This window comes from Gymnodraco acuticeps, unplaced genomic scaffold (genome assembly GCF_902827175.1).
Source record: "Gymnodraco acuticeps unplaced genomic scaffold, fGymAcu1.1, whole genome shotgun sequence".
NCBI lineage: Eukaryota > Metazoa > Chordata > Actinopteri > Perciformes > Bathydraconidae > Gymnodraco > Gymnodraco acuticeps.
This window is the reverse complement of record NW_022990214.1, coordinates 1,169,596-1,182,125: the sequence shown is the minus strand read 5'-3', so window position 1 is coordinate 1,182,125 and position 12,530 is coordinate 1,169,596. Positions and strand designations below refer to the sequence as shown.

The 12,530-nt window shown below is 43.4% G+C and overlaps 1 protein-coding gene across 1 annotated transcript in view; it reads right to left on the bottom strand.

Annotated features, from left to right (window-relative positions):
* si:rp71-17i16.5 (phosphatidylinositol 4,5-bisphosphate 3-kinase catalytic subunit gamma isoform) overlaps window positions 1-7,085 on the bottom strand; it is a 35,590-nt gene extending 28,505 nt beyond the window's left edge. The window contains exons 1-2 of the mRNA XM_034218479.1: window positions 6,861-7,085; window positions 20-1,233 (exon numbers count right to left, since the gene is read on the bottom strand). Coding sequence (XP_034074370.1) covers window positions 20-1,233; window positions 6,861-7,085 — 1,439 coding nt within the window. The remainder of the gene's footprint in view (window positions 1-19; window positions 1,234-6,860) is intronic.
* Between the last annotated feature and the right edge of the window lie 5,445 nt (window positions 7,086-12,530).

Here is a 12,530-nt window from a genome sequence, read left to right as displayed (position 1 = left end):
TGATATTAAAAAATCATACCTGTGATCAATGAGAAGAAGATTGACGAAGTAGAGCACCTTCCCCTTCCCTTTCTGCAGGTCTGCTGCCTTGACTGAAGCTAAAGTCGACCTTGAGTCTTTGTTTACTGAACACTTTGGGTCTTTGGTTACAGGGGAGATGTCACCACCACTACCAATAATAGTGAAACCCAGTTTGGCACCACGAGGCAGATCCCTGAGCAGAACATCAAAGTCCAGCCACTCATTCCACAGCACTTCATCTGCAAAGGTCTTGGATGTGGAGGACACTGAAGAGAGAACCTTGTTACCATAAAGTATGGAGGCTTTCACATAGACCGACTGAGGGGATTTGCTTGGGAGTTTTGGGATGTCAAAGCCAAGCAATTTCACTCGAAGTCTTCTGTTGCAGTCCCACAGTGATATCATGAAAATGTCATCCAAATCCTTCCCTTCGAGGCGGAGATCATCATGAGAGCTGAACTGACCACTGGAACCATCAACAAGAGCCCAGTCCACATACTTGACAGTCTCACTGACAAGGTGCGACACATGGACAACAGAGAGGTGGAGGTCCTGGTTGTTTTTTAAGCACTGTCGAACCCACAGGAAATCATGCAGGGGGCTTTCTCCAGATAAAAACTCCTCCCTCCCGGAGACCTTCAACACCAGACCATCAGAAGTGTCATACTTAATTCCCTGGTCTACCATCACCCTTCTGAAAACGTCAAGTAGAACACTTGGTGTTGTACTATAAGCCACGTGTGTGCTGAAGCTGATCTTGTTCATGTAATGAAAGCTAACAGGGAGATTTCTGTTAAGCTGGTCCTGTAGGTCATTTGGAATGGGGGTGCTCGTTATCCAAGGCTCTGTGGTATAGATCTTGTCATCCCGATCCCTCAACTCTTGTCTTCTCGGAGATGCCAGTTTCCTGCGAGTAAATGTGAGCTCACCAAGTCTATCAGACGCTTCTTTCTCTAGATTGTGTCCAATCAGGTAAGCCAGTAACTGCTGCTGTTTCATCTTCTCCTCTGAATCAACTGCCATTAGTGGTTTAACTACTATGTGCGCCAACAGACGCCCAGTGTCGTCACATGACCATGGAATGTCTAACGTCCTGACGACTTGGCAGTCATCATAGGCCTCATACCAGTCTTCCCCCCTGGTGTAAAGCAGAGTGTATTTCTCTGGGTCCAGAACTGCAAGTGGGTCTGGATGGCAGTTTTGTTCCTGTGCCTGAAGGTAGACACATTTTGGAAAAATGTTGATGGTTGCAGCTTGATTATGTATTAAAGTCTACAGCCACACTAGCAGCTATGTTAGGTTGCATTACACACAGATCACCCATTGTAGCCATGCCTCATACAGTACCTAGGGATGGGTATCGTTAGGATTTTATCGATACCGATACTGCTTATCGATAGGCTACCGGTATTTTTCGATACTCTTATCGATACTTTTCAATAATTTGGTGCTCAAAATTATAGACATGATTACAAGATGTGAAGATTAAACAGTCTTTTTATGGTAATTTATTTTTATTTATTATTTGATGTAACTTTTTCAATGTCATACCAAGCAGGTATGAGTGTGTTTGACAGTGTGTCTCTGGAAGGGGGCAGTAATTAGGGGCAGTTCATAAATCCATGTAAACATGACCATTATTCAGTTAAAACGAGACGCTGCATGCGCACCTCCTAAACCGGAAGCTCCGGTCGGCTAACCATTATATTGCGTTTATTATTTGTAATTGTAATGATGGATTATCAGTAGTGGTGCACGATAATTATCGGCCCGATAATTATCTGCCCGATATTAGGAATTATGACGTCATCCCGATAAACCCGATAACAGTATTAATAGCCCGATAATATACAATATATTTTTTGGGTAAAAAAATACTGCGGTGTGGGTGGATTGGGATGAGGGGCGCTTGTTTTTCAATCGGCTCCTCCCGTTTTGCCAGTACTGTGGTATTAGTGGTTTAGGAAGAGGGGAAATTTTCACAAATCCAGCGCTCCCTAACTCATGCCTGCTGTGACGTAAATGGTGTGCGGCCGTGAAGCCAGGACAGTAAACAAACATGTCGCCGGTAGTATGGGACTATTTCAAAGTTTCAGAGTTAGATAGTTCGCTTGCTATTTGTATTAACAAACGCAATGCAGAAGTTCCACGAGGAGGGAAAAAGGCAACGAGCTATAATACTTCCAACCTGATTTGTCACCTGAAACATCGCCATCGCTACGATGGTGTGTTAAAAGCATACGAAGACGCCTGCGCTGCTAAACTAGCGGCGAATCCAAAGCCAGCTGCAAAGGCACCGGGACTTTTACCTATCGACGAGGCTTTTAAAAAAGGCAAAAAGTTTGCCAGAGACGACCCCAGGGCTAAAACGATCTCTAACTTCATCATAGAAATGATGGCGCTTGACGAGAGTCAAAACTGTTCTTGGCTTTGTTTTGTTCATAGTAGTAATGCTCATGTCATTTGCTCACTACTAGTCTTTTTTTTTTACCACCAGGTGTGCAAAAACTACAGGTACATTTAATATATTGTAGTGCCGAGAGATAGGGAGTCGGAGGCGGTGCAATGGAGGTACAAAGCTTGCTTTAATGAGCAGCAGAAATGTAGATGTTGTTGGGTCGCAGCCCGGGACGACAAGAGAGAGAAGTCAGGAGGGCACACAACATATATAGTAAACACATAACATGTCCGTGTGGGAACAATAGCCCCAACTGTAGTTCCATGTATGAATTATGTCCCAGTGTATTAATAGGTGGTCACCACAATATATTATATTATTATCGGTCTTGAGAAGCAGGAAGTTATCGGTATCGGTTTCAAAAAACCAATATCGTGCATCCCTAATTATCAGTAATCATTTTAAAGTTACACAGAGACATTGGATTAACTGTATGCCCTTAAACACACATTTTGATCACAAAACAGCAAAGGTAAGACATAACTATCATCATGGCTACGTAAAGTGAAGATGTTTTCTTGCTCTTTCCTGGCTGCTAGTTCAGTGAGTTTTGGTCGTACAGTGATGAGACTTACACCAATGGAATCAGCTTTCATGTGATATGTTAGTGCAGATAAAATGACGTAGAAAAGATCGCTTTTGCCAGTTATGTGCTAAAGTAGCCGTTAGCCCCGATAGCCCGTTTTGCTAAGTGTTTATTTAGACTCTTGGTGTTGGACTTCTGTTCCATGTAGGTACAATGGTTAATATCGTCTGTTAGCTGAGTTTTTCCCGTTAAGTGGGTATGCATCATTAATAGGTTGTTAAATGTTAAGAAGCCTTGAGACGCTGTTTCTACCGTAGCAAGATGTTGCGTCTGCCCCTATGGTCTGCCCCCGGGAGTCTCACAATAATAAGAGCTGTTAGGAGAGATGACGAGTGGCATTCGAAGTGGCCAATCAGTGGTACTCAAGCAGGATACGTCACACGGGATGAGGGTTCCCAACCAACCAGAATTGTTTAAACTAAGGAAGTAGCGTAATTCATATACCGATAGCAGCACCGTTTGTCCAGCGGCTTAACGGTATACCAATACCGTCCAATCAGGTACCGGTATGACTTAGTACCGGTTCTCGATACCCATCCCTACTCATACCCCTTTATTTCATCCCCATTACAAAAGTGCTGATTCTGGGTCTGGCCCTTTGAATGTAACCAAGCTGCTGCTGGCCAAGCCCCTTTAGAGATCACGCAGTGAGCTCTCCTCTCTGAAGGGAAGAACGTCTGCCAGCAGAAACTCGGCTAAACGTTACCACGGTGAAGTTAGTTTTAGGTTGGATATTCGACAGACATTCCCGGACCAGCCAGCAGCGTCACCCCTCGATTCCACCGGGTCTGTCTGCGTCGCGTCACGGCTGCGCCGCGATTTTGGTCCGGCCTCCTCCAGTGTCATACCCTACCGGGCGCGTTTCAGAAGCATTTCAGAAGCGGAGCGTCTTACGCGCCGGCTCGCAGTTTTTGTTGATTTGGGAATATTTCCTGGACAGGCTACTTTGTACAGACAAAGTTAATAATAATTGTAATATTCCAGTTATAAACGACATGAATCAAAGATGTGTTGCTGTATTTTAGTGGTAAAAAAAAAATGCATTCATCATAATCAGTCTATAATTTACACAGTGCCTGTAAACCGGAGGAGTACGCTGGCATCTCTCCTCCTACTTGAAAGACTACGGAGGGATTGGGTCTGCAAAATTAGTTTATTTTTGGGATGGGCCGGATGCTCTGACCGTTCCTCTTCCTGCCCGGCGCCTCTGTAAAGCCTCGCGAAAATACGCTTCTGTATGGGCTCAGAACAGTCTCATAATACACACATGCACACAGAAGGACTTGTATTTCATGATCCGCAAAAGGATTCACACTTGTATTTCCGGATCCACACTTGTGTTTGTCAATGCACACACAAATGTGTTCCGTTTCATATACATGTAAATAAAATCCAAATACAGAAAAAAGTTTTACATGTGTATTTTTGATCCTCAAATATTAGTTTTCCGTTTAAATCCCCTGAACCTGCAAACACAAACCGCTTCCTGTGCACGGATCGCTGTGCATTCGTGTGTGGGTTTTTTGAGACTCCCCTGACGGTCAGCCGATTCGTACTTGTAATTTGTTCTATCTATAGCCAATCAGATGTCTCCTCAATTTTAAGCCAATCACATGAGCGCGCCCCCACGAGGGTAGATTTCTTGCGTTCATGACGTAGCGCTTCATGTACGCATTTTGCGCTGTCCGGAGCTGACAGGTCCATGGAGCCTGCCTGCAGGCGCTAATCTCAGGACACCTCCACTCAGTACATTGCCACTTTCCGAACAGGAAATGCACGCAAATACAAGCCTTTATATTATTAAGGTACAGCGCCACTTTCCGAACCATTAATGAATGCTTGTGTACACAAAAACGGCAGGCAAAACCGTTTTAAATGTGTGTTTCCTGTATGGCGAATACAGCTGCTTTATTTATGTCTGCATGAAGTTGTTGTGAGTGTGGAGGGAGCAGCTACAGGTTAGCTTAGCCTAATCGATCAGTGCACTACGAAGCCAGTGCTAGACAGTGAACTGTCAACGGGGGGAGCCCCGCCGGTCATTATCGGCCGATATTCACTCTTAATAGTTTGATCGGTGTTCTCAATAAAGGCTGATCAGGAGAGCTGGATCTGATCGATATGGACATAAACGCGAGTGAAGTATAACCGGACGCGAGAGAGATCAGATCAGCTGCTGAGTCTGACGGAGACACGCAGCTCTGCATAATCACCTGATGCTCCGCCCTCTGTTTAGCGAGCTGACCGGACAGCGCAAAATGCGTATATGAAGTGTCATGAACGCAATAAATCATACCCTCGTGGGGGCGCGCTCATGTGATTGGCTTAGAATTGAGGAGACATCTGATTGGCTATAGATAGAACAAATTACAAGTACGAATCGGCTGACCGTCAGGGGAGTCTCAAAAAACCCACACACGAATGCACAGCGATCCATGCACAGAAAGCGGTTTGTGTTTGCAGGTGCAGCGGTTTTAAACGGAAAACAAATATGTGAGGATCAAAAATACATATGTAAAACTTTTTTCTGTATTTGGATTTTATTTACATGTATATGAAACGGAACACATTTGTGTGTGCATTGAAAAACACAAGTGTGGATCCGGAAATACAAGTGTGAATCCTTTTGCGGATCATGAAATACAAGTGTGAATGTGTGTATTATGTGACTGTTCTGAGCCCATACTTCTGAGCCGTAGCTTGGCGCGTCTGGTGGAATAGCACCCATTGACTAGAGTGGCCACGATTTTTGCGAACGCCGTGGCGCAGCCGTAACGCGACGCAGACGGGGGTGAAGTGTCTTGCCCAGGGACACAACGACATGCTGACTGCAGTGGGGTTTGAACCTGTGACCCCCTGAACCTAACACCTAGGGACAACCCACTACGCCACACGCCCCCCAATTACACAAGAACAATGTTCTTTTTAATAAATCGACAACTTCCCGATCGTGTGAATGTGAAAAACACATCGCGCATTGATTCTGATACAGTGACGTTTCAGATGTTGGACGATTTGGTGGGCGGAACATTGCCAGGAGTTGAATGTAAAGCCAGCCCATATTTTAGTAATGTCGTCATGACCGCAGCAAATCTAAATCAGCTCCGTTGTACCCCCATTTTTAGAGATGTGACTAAGGAGGAAAAGAGAGAGGGTTGTATTTTCTGACACTTTGTGAGTCCCCTGACACACCGGGGACACTTACAGTATTTATGTATAAAAGACATCAAAAAGGACATTTTGCATAATGGGTGATCTTTAAGCTACAAACATAATATAATCCTAAAACAACAGCAACAAAATGCAACATACACATGAATGCAGTAGTAATAATACCAACACCAAAACACTGACAGGAAAAATTTACTTCAGTTCGCTCAGTGAGTTTACAAGTGCAATTTCTGATAACACTTTCCTTTTCTTAAGAAGGGCTTTGAGTCCATGCATTTTACAGTTTAACAGTGTAATTATAGATTTTTTTTACTGAAGTAAAGGATCTAAATTATTCCACTACTTCTTGAAGAAAGCAGTGACCGACAAACATAACACAACATAACATTACTAGCACTGCTAGACCTTTTCCTGACCTGTTTTCTTCTATTCCAAAGAACCAACCACCAGAACAACCTTAAAAAAAACTGAATACCTCTTCCTTTGTAAGTTGAGCATTGTATTTATCTATAAAAGTGTTCTAAACTGTTCTCAGTTGCAATGGCCAGCTAAACATTTTTATATATTGACACAGATTGAATAAACCCCGAGAAATAAAACCCATTTTTAACAAAAGAGGTAGCCTACCTGCATACAGATGCGTAGCCGTAGCTGGTAGACACTGCACTGCGCAGGTAGAATGACCGACACAGACTCATTGTAATCCCCATCTCCGGGCGCCTGCGGTGGACCAGGCTCGGGCTGAAACTCACAGATAAACTTCAGGGTGTTCTCTGAGCAGCTTTGAGTCGACATCCCAGACAGACAGTTCACAGCACTGTCCTCCTGACTCAGGAGCAAAGCAGGATCCATTGATACTTGGAGTGAAAATCCGATTCCTTTAATAAAAAAAACTGATTCTAACTGATCAGGGAAAATCGTTGAGAAAACTTCAAATGAATCTAGAATACAGGTGCAGTTCCCCTGAACTGTGAGTCTGTACCTGTTTGACAGCTGCTTCCCTTTTTATGATTGCTCTGGGACTTCCTCATTCTTTCATACCATAGTTCTCAAACACTAGTGTATAAATATGACGAAGAATTTACTGACCTTATAAGGGGGTTAACTTCCTTGTTTGCTTTTTGCTAAAATAACAGGTCCCAGTAACCTTTTTCTCTGGCATTTTCACACTTAACAGACATGGGTAAAAGTACTTTTCTGCTTTAAAATAAAAGCAATACACAATAGCAGTGTGCTTGCTTTACCAGTGATCATCATGCTATGTGCTCAAAAATATGACAACATTAACAAAGAGGAAAGAGCTCATGATCAAACATGTGCAGAGGGAGCAGTGCTAATGGATTACAGGAATGCCTCAAACCGGTTTGTGTTGTTAGGCTTGATATTCCGCAAAGGAACTGCAGAATGGATTATGGATGCATGCTGCTTCAGTTTTATGTCTCCGTTCCACTGCTACTAGCTCCTTTAGACAATTGTTATGTTAGCGACTCAACATGGCAACCTGTAACAACATAGGGCTACTGTTCCATAACCAAAGTATGGATCGTATGGTATTAATCAGAGCACATATAAAACCTTAGCACTATCGGAGAGGTACCGTATTTCCCGGACTATAAATCACGTTTTTTTTTCCCCTGTCTGGCTGGTCCTGCAATTTATACTCCGAAGCGACTAACCCCTAGATTCCACCGGGTCCGTCTGCGGCGCATTACAGCCGTGTTACGGCTGCGCCGCGGCGTCCGCATGGATCGCGGCCACTCTAGTCAATGGGTGCTATTCCACCAGACGCGCCGCGTTACGGCTCAGAAGCGTCCCAGAAGCGTCTCGCTGCTGGGCTCTGCTCGAAATAGGATTGAAGTTTATTTTTTGACGCGACGCAGCCGTAAGGTAATGTCGGGCAGGCAGGAAGTGGAACGTTCAGAGCATATATAGCATATATATATATATACACACACACAAACTAATTTTGCAGACCCTATCCCTCCGTAGTCTTTCAAGTAGGAGGAGAAATGCCAGCGTTCTCCTCCGGTTTACAGGCACTGTGTAAATTATATATATATAGAATAATTATGATGAATGCATTTTTTACCACTAAAATACAGCAACACATCTTTGATTCATGTTGTTTATAACTGGGATATTACAAATATTATTAACTTTGTCTGTAAAAAGTAGCGTGTCCAGGAAATATACCCAAATCAACAAAAACTGCGAGCCGGCAGGGTATGACGCCGGAGGAGGCCGGACCAAAACCGCGGCGCAGCCGTAACCCGCCGCAGACGGACCCGGTGGAATCTAGGGGTTAGGGTACATTCACACCTAAAAGTCAGTTTTCTGGTGCGCACCAGACCATAGTTTGTTACATTGTTTCATTTTTCAGAAGGTTCGGTTTGCGTTCACACAGGCAAAACTCAAACGGACTATACACTTTAAACACAAGTCATGTGCACGGAAATGCTGTTCAACTATTGGTCAGACATTAAGGGGGTAAAAACGCAAATCCCGGCAATTTCTAGCGGAGCCTCCGCCATGGAGCATCGGCACTTTCGGCAGGTTATTCTCATGCTGCTGTTAATCTGGAGATCAACAGACACTAGCGACCTGTGCATATGGTTATATAATCAGACAACGTCCATTAAAAAACATTATAACACATATAATGAGAGGCGTTCTCCAGTAAGGAGGGGCGTTTCACCGACGACAGGTGTTCTTACTTTTATGTAGCTGACGGAGAATTTTCATTACACGACACTGTTCAACTGCTTCACTCTTTAACTAAACAACCGCGGATGTCTTGAAAGACTCTTTCGCTAAAGATTTTGAAGATATCCGTGTTCTTGTGACTCGTAAATACTACGCTTCCTATGTTTTGGTGCGGACTGCGTTCACACCAGCAAGGAACCGCTCCAGAGTTCGCAAGCAAGTGTTCCGAGACCACCTATTTTAGCGGACCAGAGTCCGGTTGTTAGTTCACTTAAGAGGTCTCGGATTGTGTTCACACCGACCCAAATGAACCGCACCAAGCTGCTAAACGCACCAGGGTTCGATTCAACCGGACTATACAAGGCAGGTGTGAACGCACCCTTAAATATTGAATTTTGTCTGACTGCATTCAAACTCCGGCCAATAGATGGCACTGTATACAATCGAGACAACTGAAAACTGCTGTACCACTGAATAAGAAAAAGGTCACGGCAACCGGGAGGATCATGAATGTATAATAAGAACGGGGAGGATGCGTCACGTATAACTTTCCAGGATGTTGTGGGATGGATGAACACAGCATGGGCTTCAGTGATGACCGACACCATCCTGTCGGGATTCAGAAAGGTCTAACCGGAGCTGATTCTGATGCTGAGTCTGAGGACAGCCCGGAGCAGGACATGCTCCTCATCGACACCACTGTGTCGCTGTTAAACACTTCCACCGAAGTTGGCGGAAGTGTTTAACAGCGACACAGACGATGAAGACTTCAGTGGATAAATGCGACTTATCCACTGAAGCGACTTATATATGTTTTTTTTTCTCTTAACAACACGTTTTTTGATATGAGCGACTTATACACAGGTGTGACTTAAAGTCCGGAAAATAAGGTATATATGTTTCTAATTAATGATATGAAACCTGTCAGATGTTTGGATAGAGGACACAAATGTGTGTTGGTTAAACTAAGATCAGAGTTTCTGTTAAATGTTAATCAGTTAAAATATCAAGTCAATGTTGACTTTAAATTTAAAACCAAGATCATGACTTTTCTCTTATCTCTCCTTAAAGGTCCCATGTCATGGCCATTTCTACTGATCATATTTCCATTGTTGAGGTCTACTAGTATATATTTTAATTGTGCAATTTTCCAAACTCACATTGGTTTCTCATACAGCATCTCTGTAAAGTATGTGTATTCACCAGGTATTCACTCTCTGTCCTAAACAGCTTGTTGGAGCTCCTGCTCCCCCTCCCTGTGAGCCCAGTGTGCTCTGATTGGTCGGGACGTTGCGAGGCTCGCCGCTGCGAGGAGCGGATAGGTTTCCGGGTCGGCGATACAGCGAGACACAGCGAAACTCATCCTGAGCACACACAAACACTCACAGTCGAAGTAAAAACAATAAGTGTGGCTTGATATTGAGTAAGAAAAGGTTTATAACGCTGTGAGAATGGGTCTGCGGAGAGCATTTCTCCACGATCCCAACTCGTCTATTACCAGCGTTCAGGGAGCTCTATGCAAGTCAATGGGGACTCCCTGTTAGTTAGCCAAGGGATCCTGGTGTGTGAGGTGCTCCGCAGATTGGTCCATTTGGGCATTTGTTGTTGATTTGGGTGTTCACACATCACAGAACCCAGGAAGAAAACAATGGAAAAAGAAAAATCTCCAACGAGGCGTTCTGGGGCAGCATAGACAGGTATTTTCTGTTTTAGAGTTTTACTCGCTACAGGTTGTACTTTGAGGGTTTTTGACTCTGCAGACCGTTTACATGCAGATAAACCTTCATAACACACAAGGGGACAGGTAATAACCAGAAAAGCATGACGTGGGACCTTTAAGAAGTTTAATCATTCTTTAGTTGCTATGAGTTGATGCTGTAAGGATTATGTAATCAGCAAACATTTAATTGAAACAAGTATCAACATTTTGCAAAAGGTCAAATGCATACACCATAATGGTTGTCTTGATCAAAGGGAAGTATATTGTTACTGGAGGCTTTGTGCTGTATAATATCTCATATAACCTAGAAGAGGAAATACTGTAGGTCTGCTTTGAATTTGCCTGCCGTAGAAACATCAAACAGGACCTACTATATCTGAACATAATTGGCTCTTTCCTGTGTTTATGAACACCTTTATCTCTGTTTCTTATCCTATATCTAATAACTGCTCGGGTCTTGATAGATTGAGTGGGGAAGTTCATGAGATCTTTCTAGAGGGTTATCAAGAATAACTTTTATCCAATGACCTTTTCCCTCTCTGTCTGTGTATTCTCTTGTTCCGATTAACCCAGCCAAATCTTTTTTCTTGTTTTGTATCTACGCCGGGATCCGGAGTCGAGGCTGATCCTCTTGCTGTAGTCCTGTGTCTTGGATCCTCTATCCTGAGTTCTGGATTAAGCCGTGGACTTCGGGTCGTGGCTGAACCTGTCACCTGCCTTGGGTCTCGTCATGCTGCTTCCCTGATGGCTTCCACAGGATTGTAGCTGACATCCTCGTGGATTCATCTTCTTATTACAGACACATGCATTTCCTAACATTCCTAACATCCTAACATTTATATGCTGTAAAATGTATTATCTCTTCGATTTACACACGGCATCTATTGCACGTCTGTACGTCCTGGGAGAGAGATCCCTCCTCTGTTGCTCTCCCTGAGGTTTCTCCCATTTTTTCCCCTTAAACTGTGGGTTTTCTCTGGAAGTTTTTCCTTGTACGATGTGAGGGTCTAAGGATAGAGGGTGTCATTTTTCTCATACTGATATTCTGAACAATCTGTGCTGTTGTATTTGCTGTAAAGTGTCTCTACTGTAGGCTATTTGTATTATATGTACAGCACTTTGGCTCGACCAAAAATCGTTTATAAATTTGCTATATAAATAAAACTTGATTTGATTTGATTCAACAGTTACTGTGTCATGAGATACAGCTATGTACTAATGTGTACGCCAAATATGCACAATTTGTTACCAAGCACCTCTATAGCCTTTGTTTTATCCACAGTCCTCCAAGAGTAGTTGTCATGTATTCAAATACATACAGTCCTTGCAAAAGATTGGTTGGATTCCATTTTTTATAGTAGTGTTTTTTGTTCTGAGAAAAAAGTTAGAATTCTGAGAACAAATATTATGACTTACATCTCACTAAATAGGCACTTTCGGTCATATAAAAGGACATGTGGCCCTAATCCTCTTCCATAGAGATGACATATAGATACATATTTACGTTTCTTTTTGAAGATCAACTGCAAATGAATGGCAATAACAACTAGCTGGGAATACAGATGTTTCCACCCAAACTGTTACGATTATTGTGTTATATCACGTTGTGTATGTCTTGTTTTGGGTGTTTTGCTGTTCTCCCTGTCATGTCTTCCTCTTGGTATATTTTCTGGTCCTTTTCCTTGTGTTTTTCCTCCTGTCGTTAGTTTCCCTGGTGTGTCTAGTTGTCTGATTGTGTTCACCTGTGGCCCTTGTGTTTCTCCTCCCCTGCCCGGCTGTTTCTCGTTTTGTGATTACCCCTCCCTGTATTTAGTCTTGTCTCTTCCTGTGTTCAGTGTTGGTTCGTCGTTTGTCTGTGACTGTGTTCACCGGGG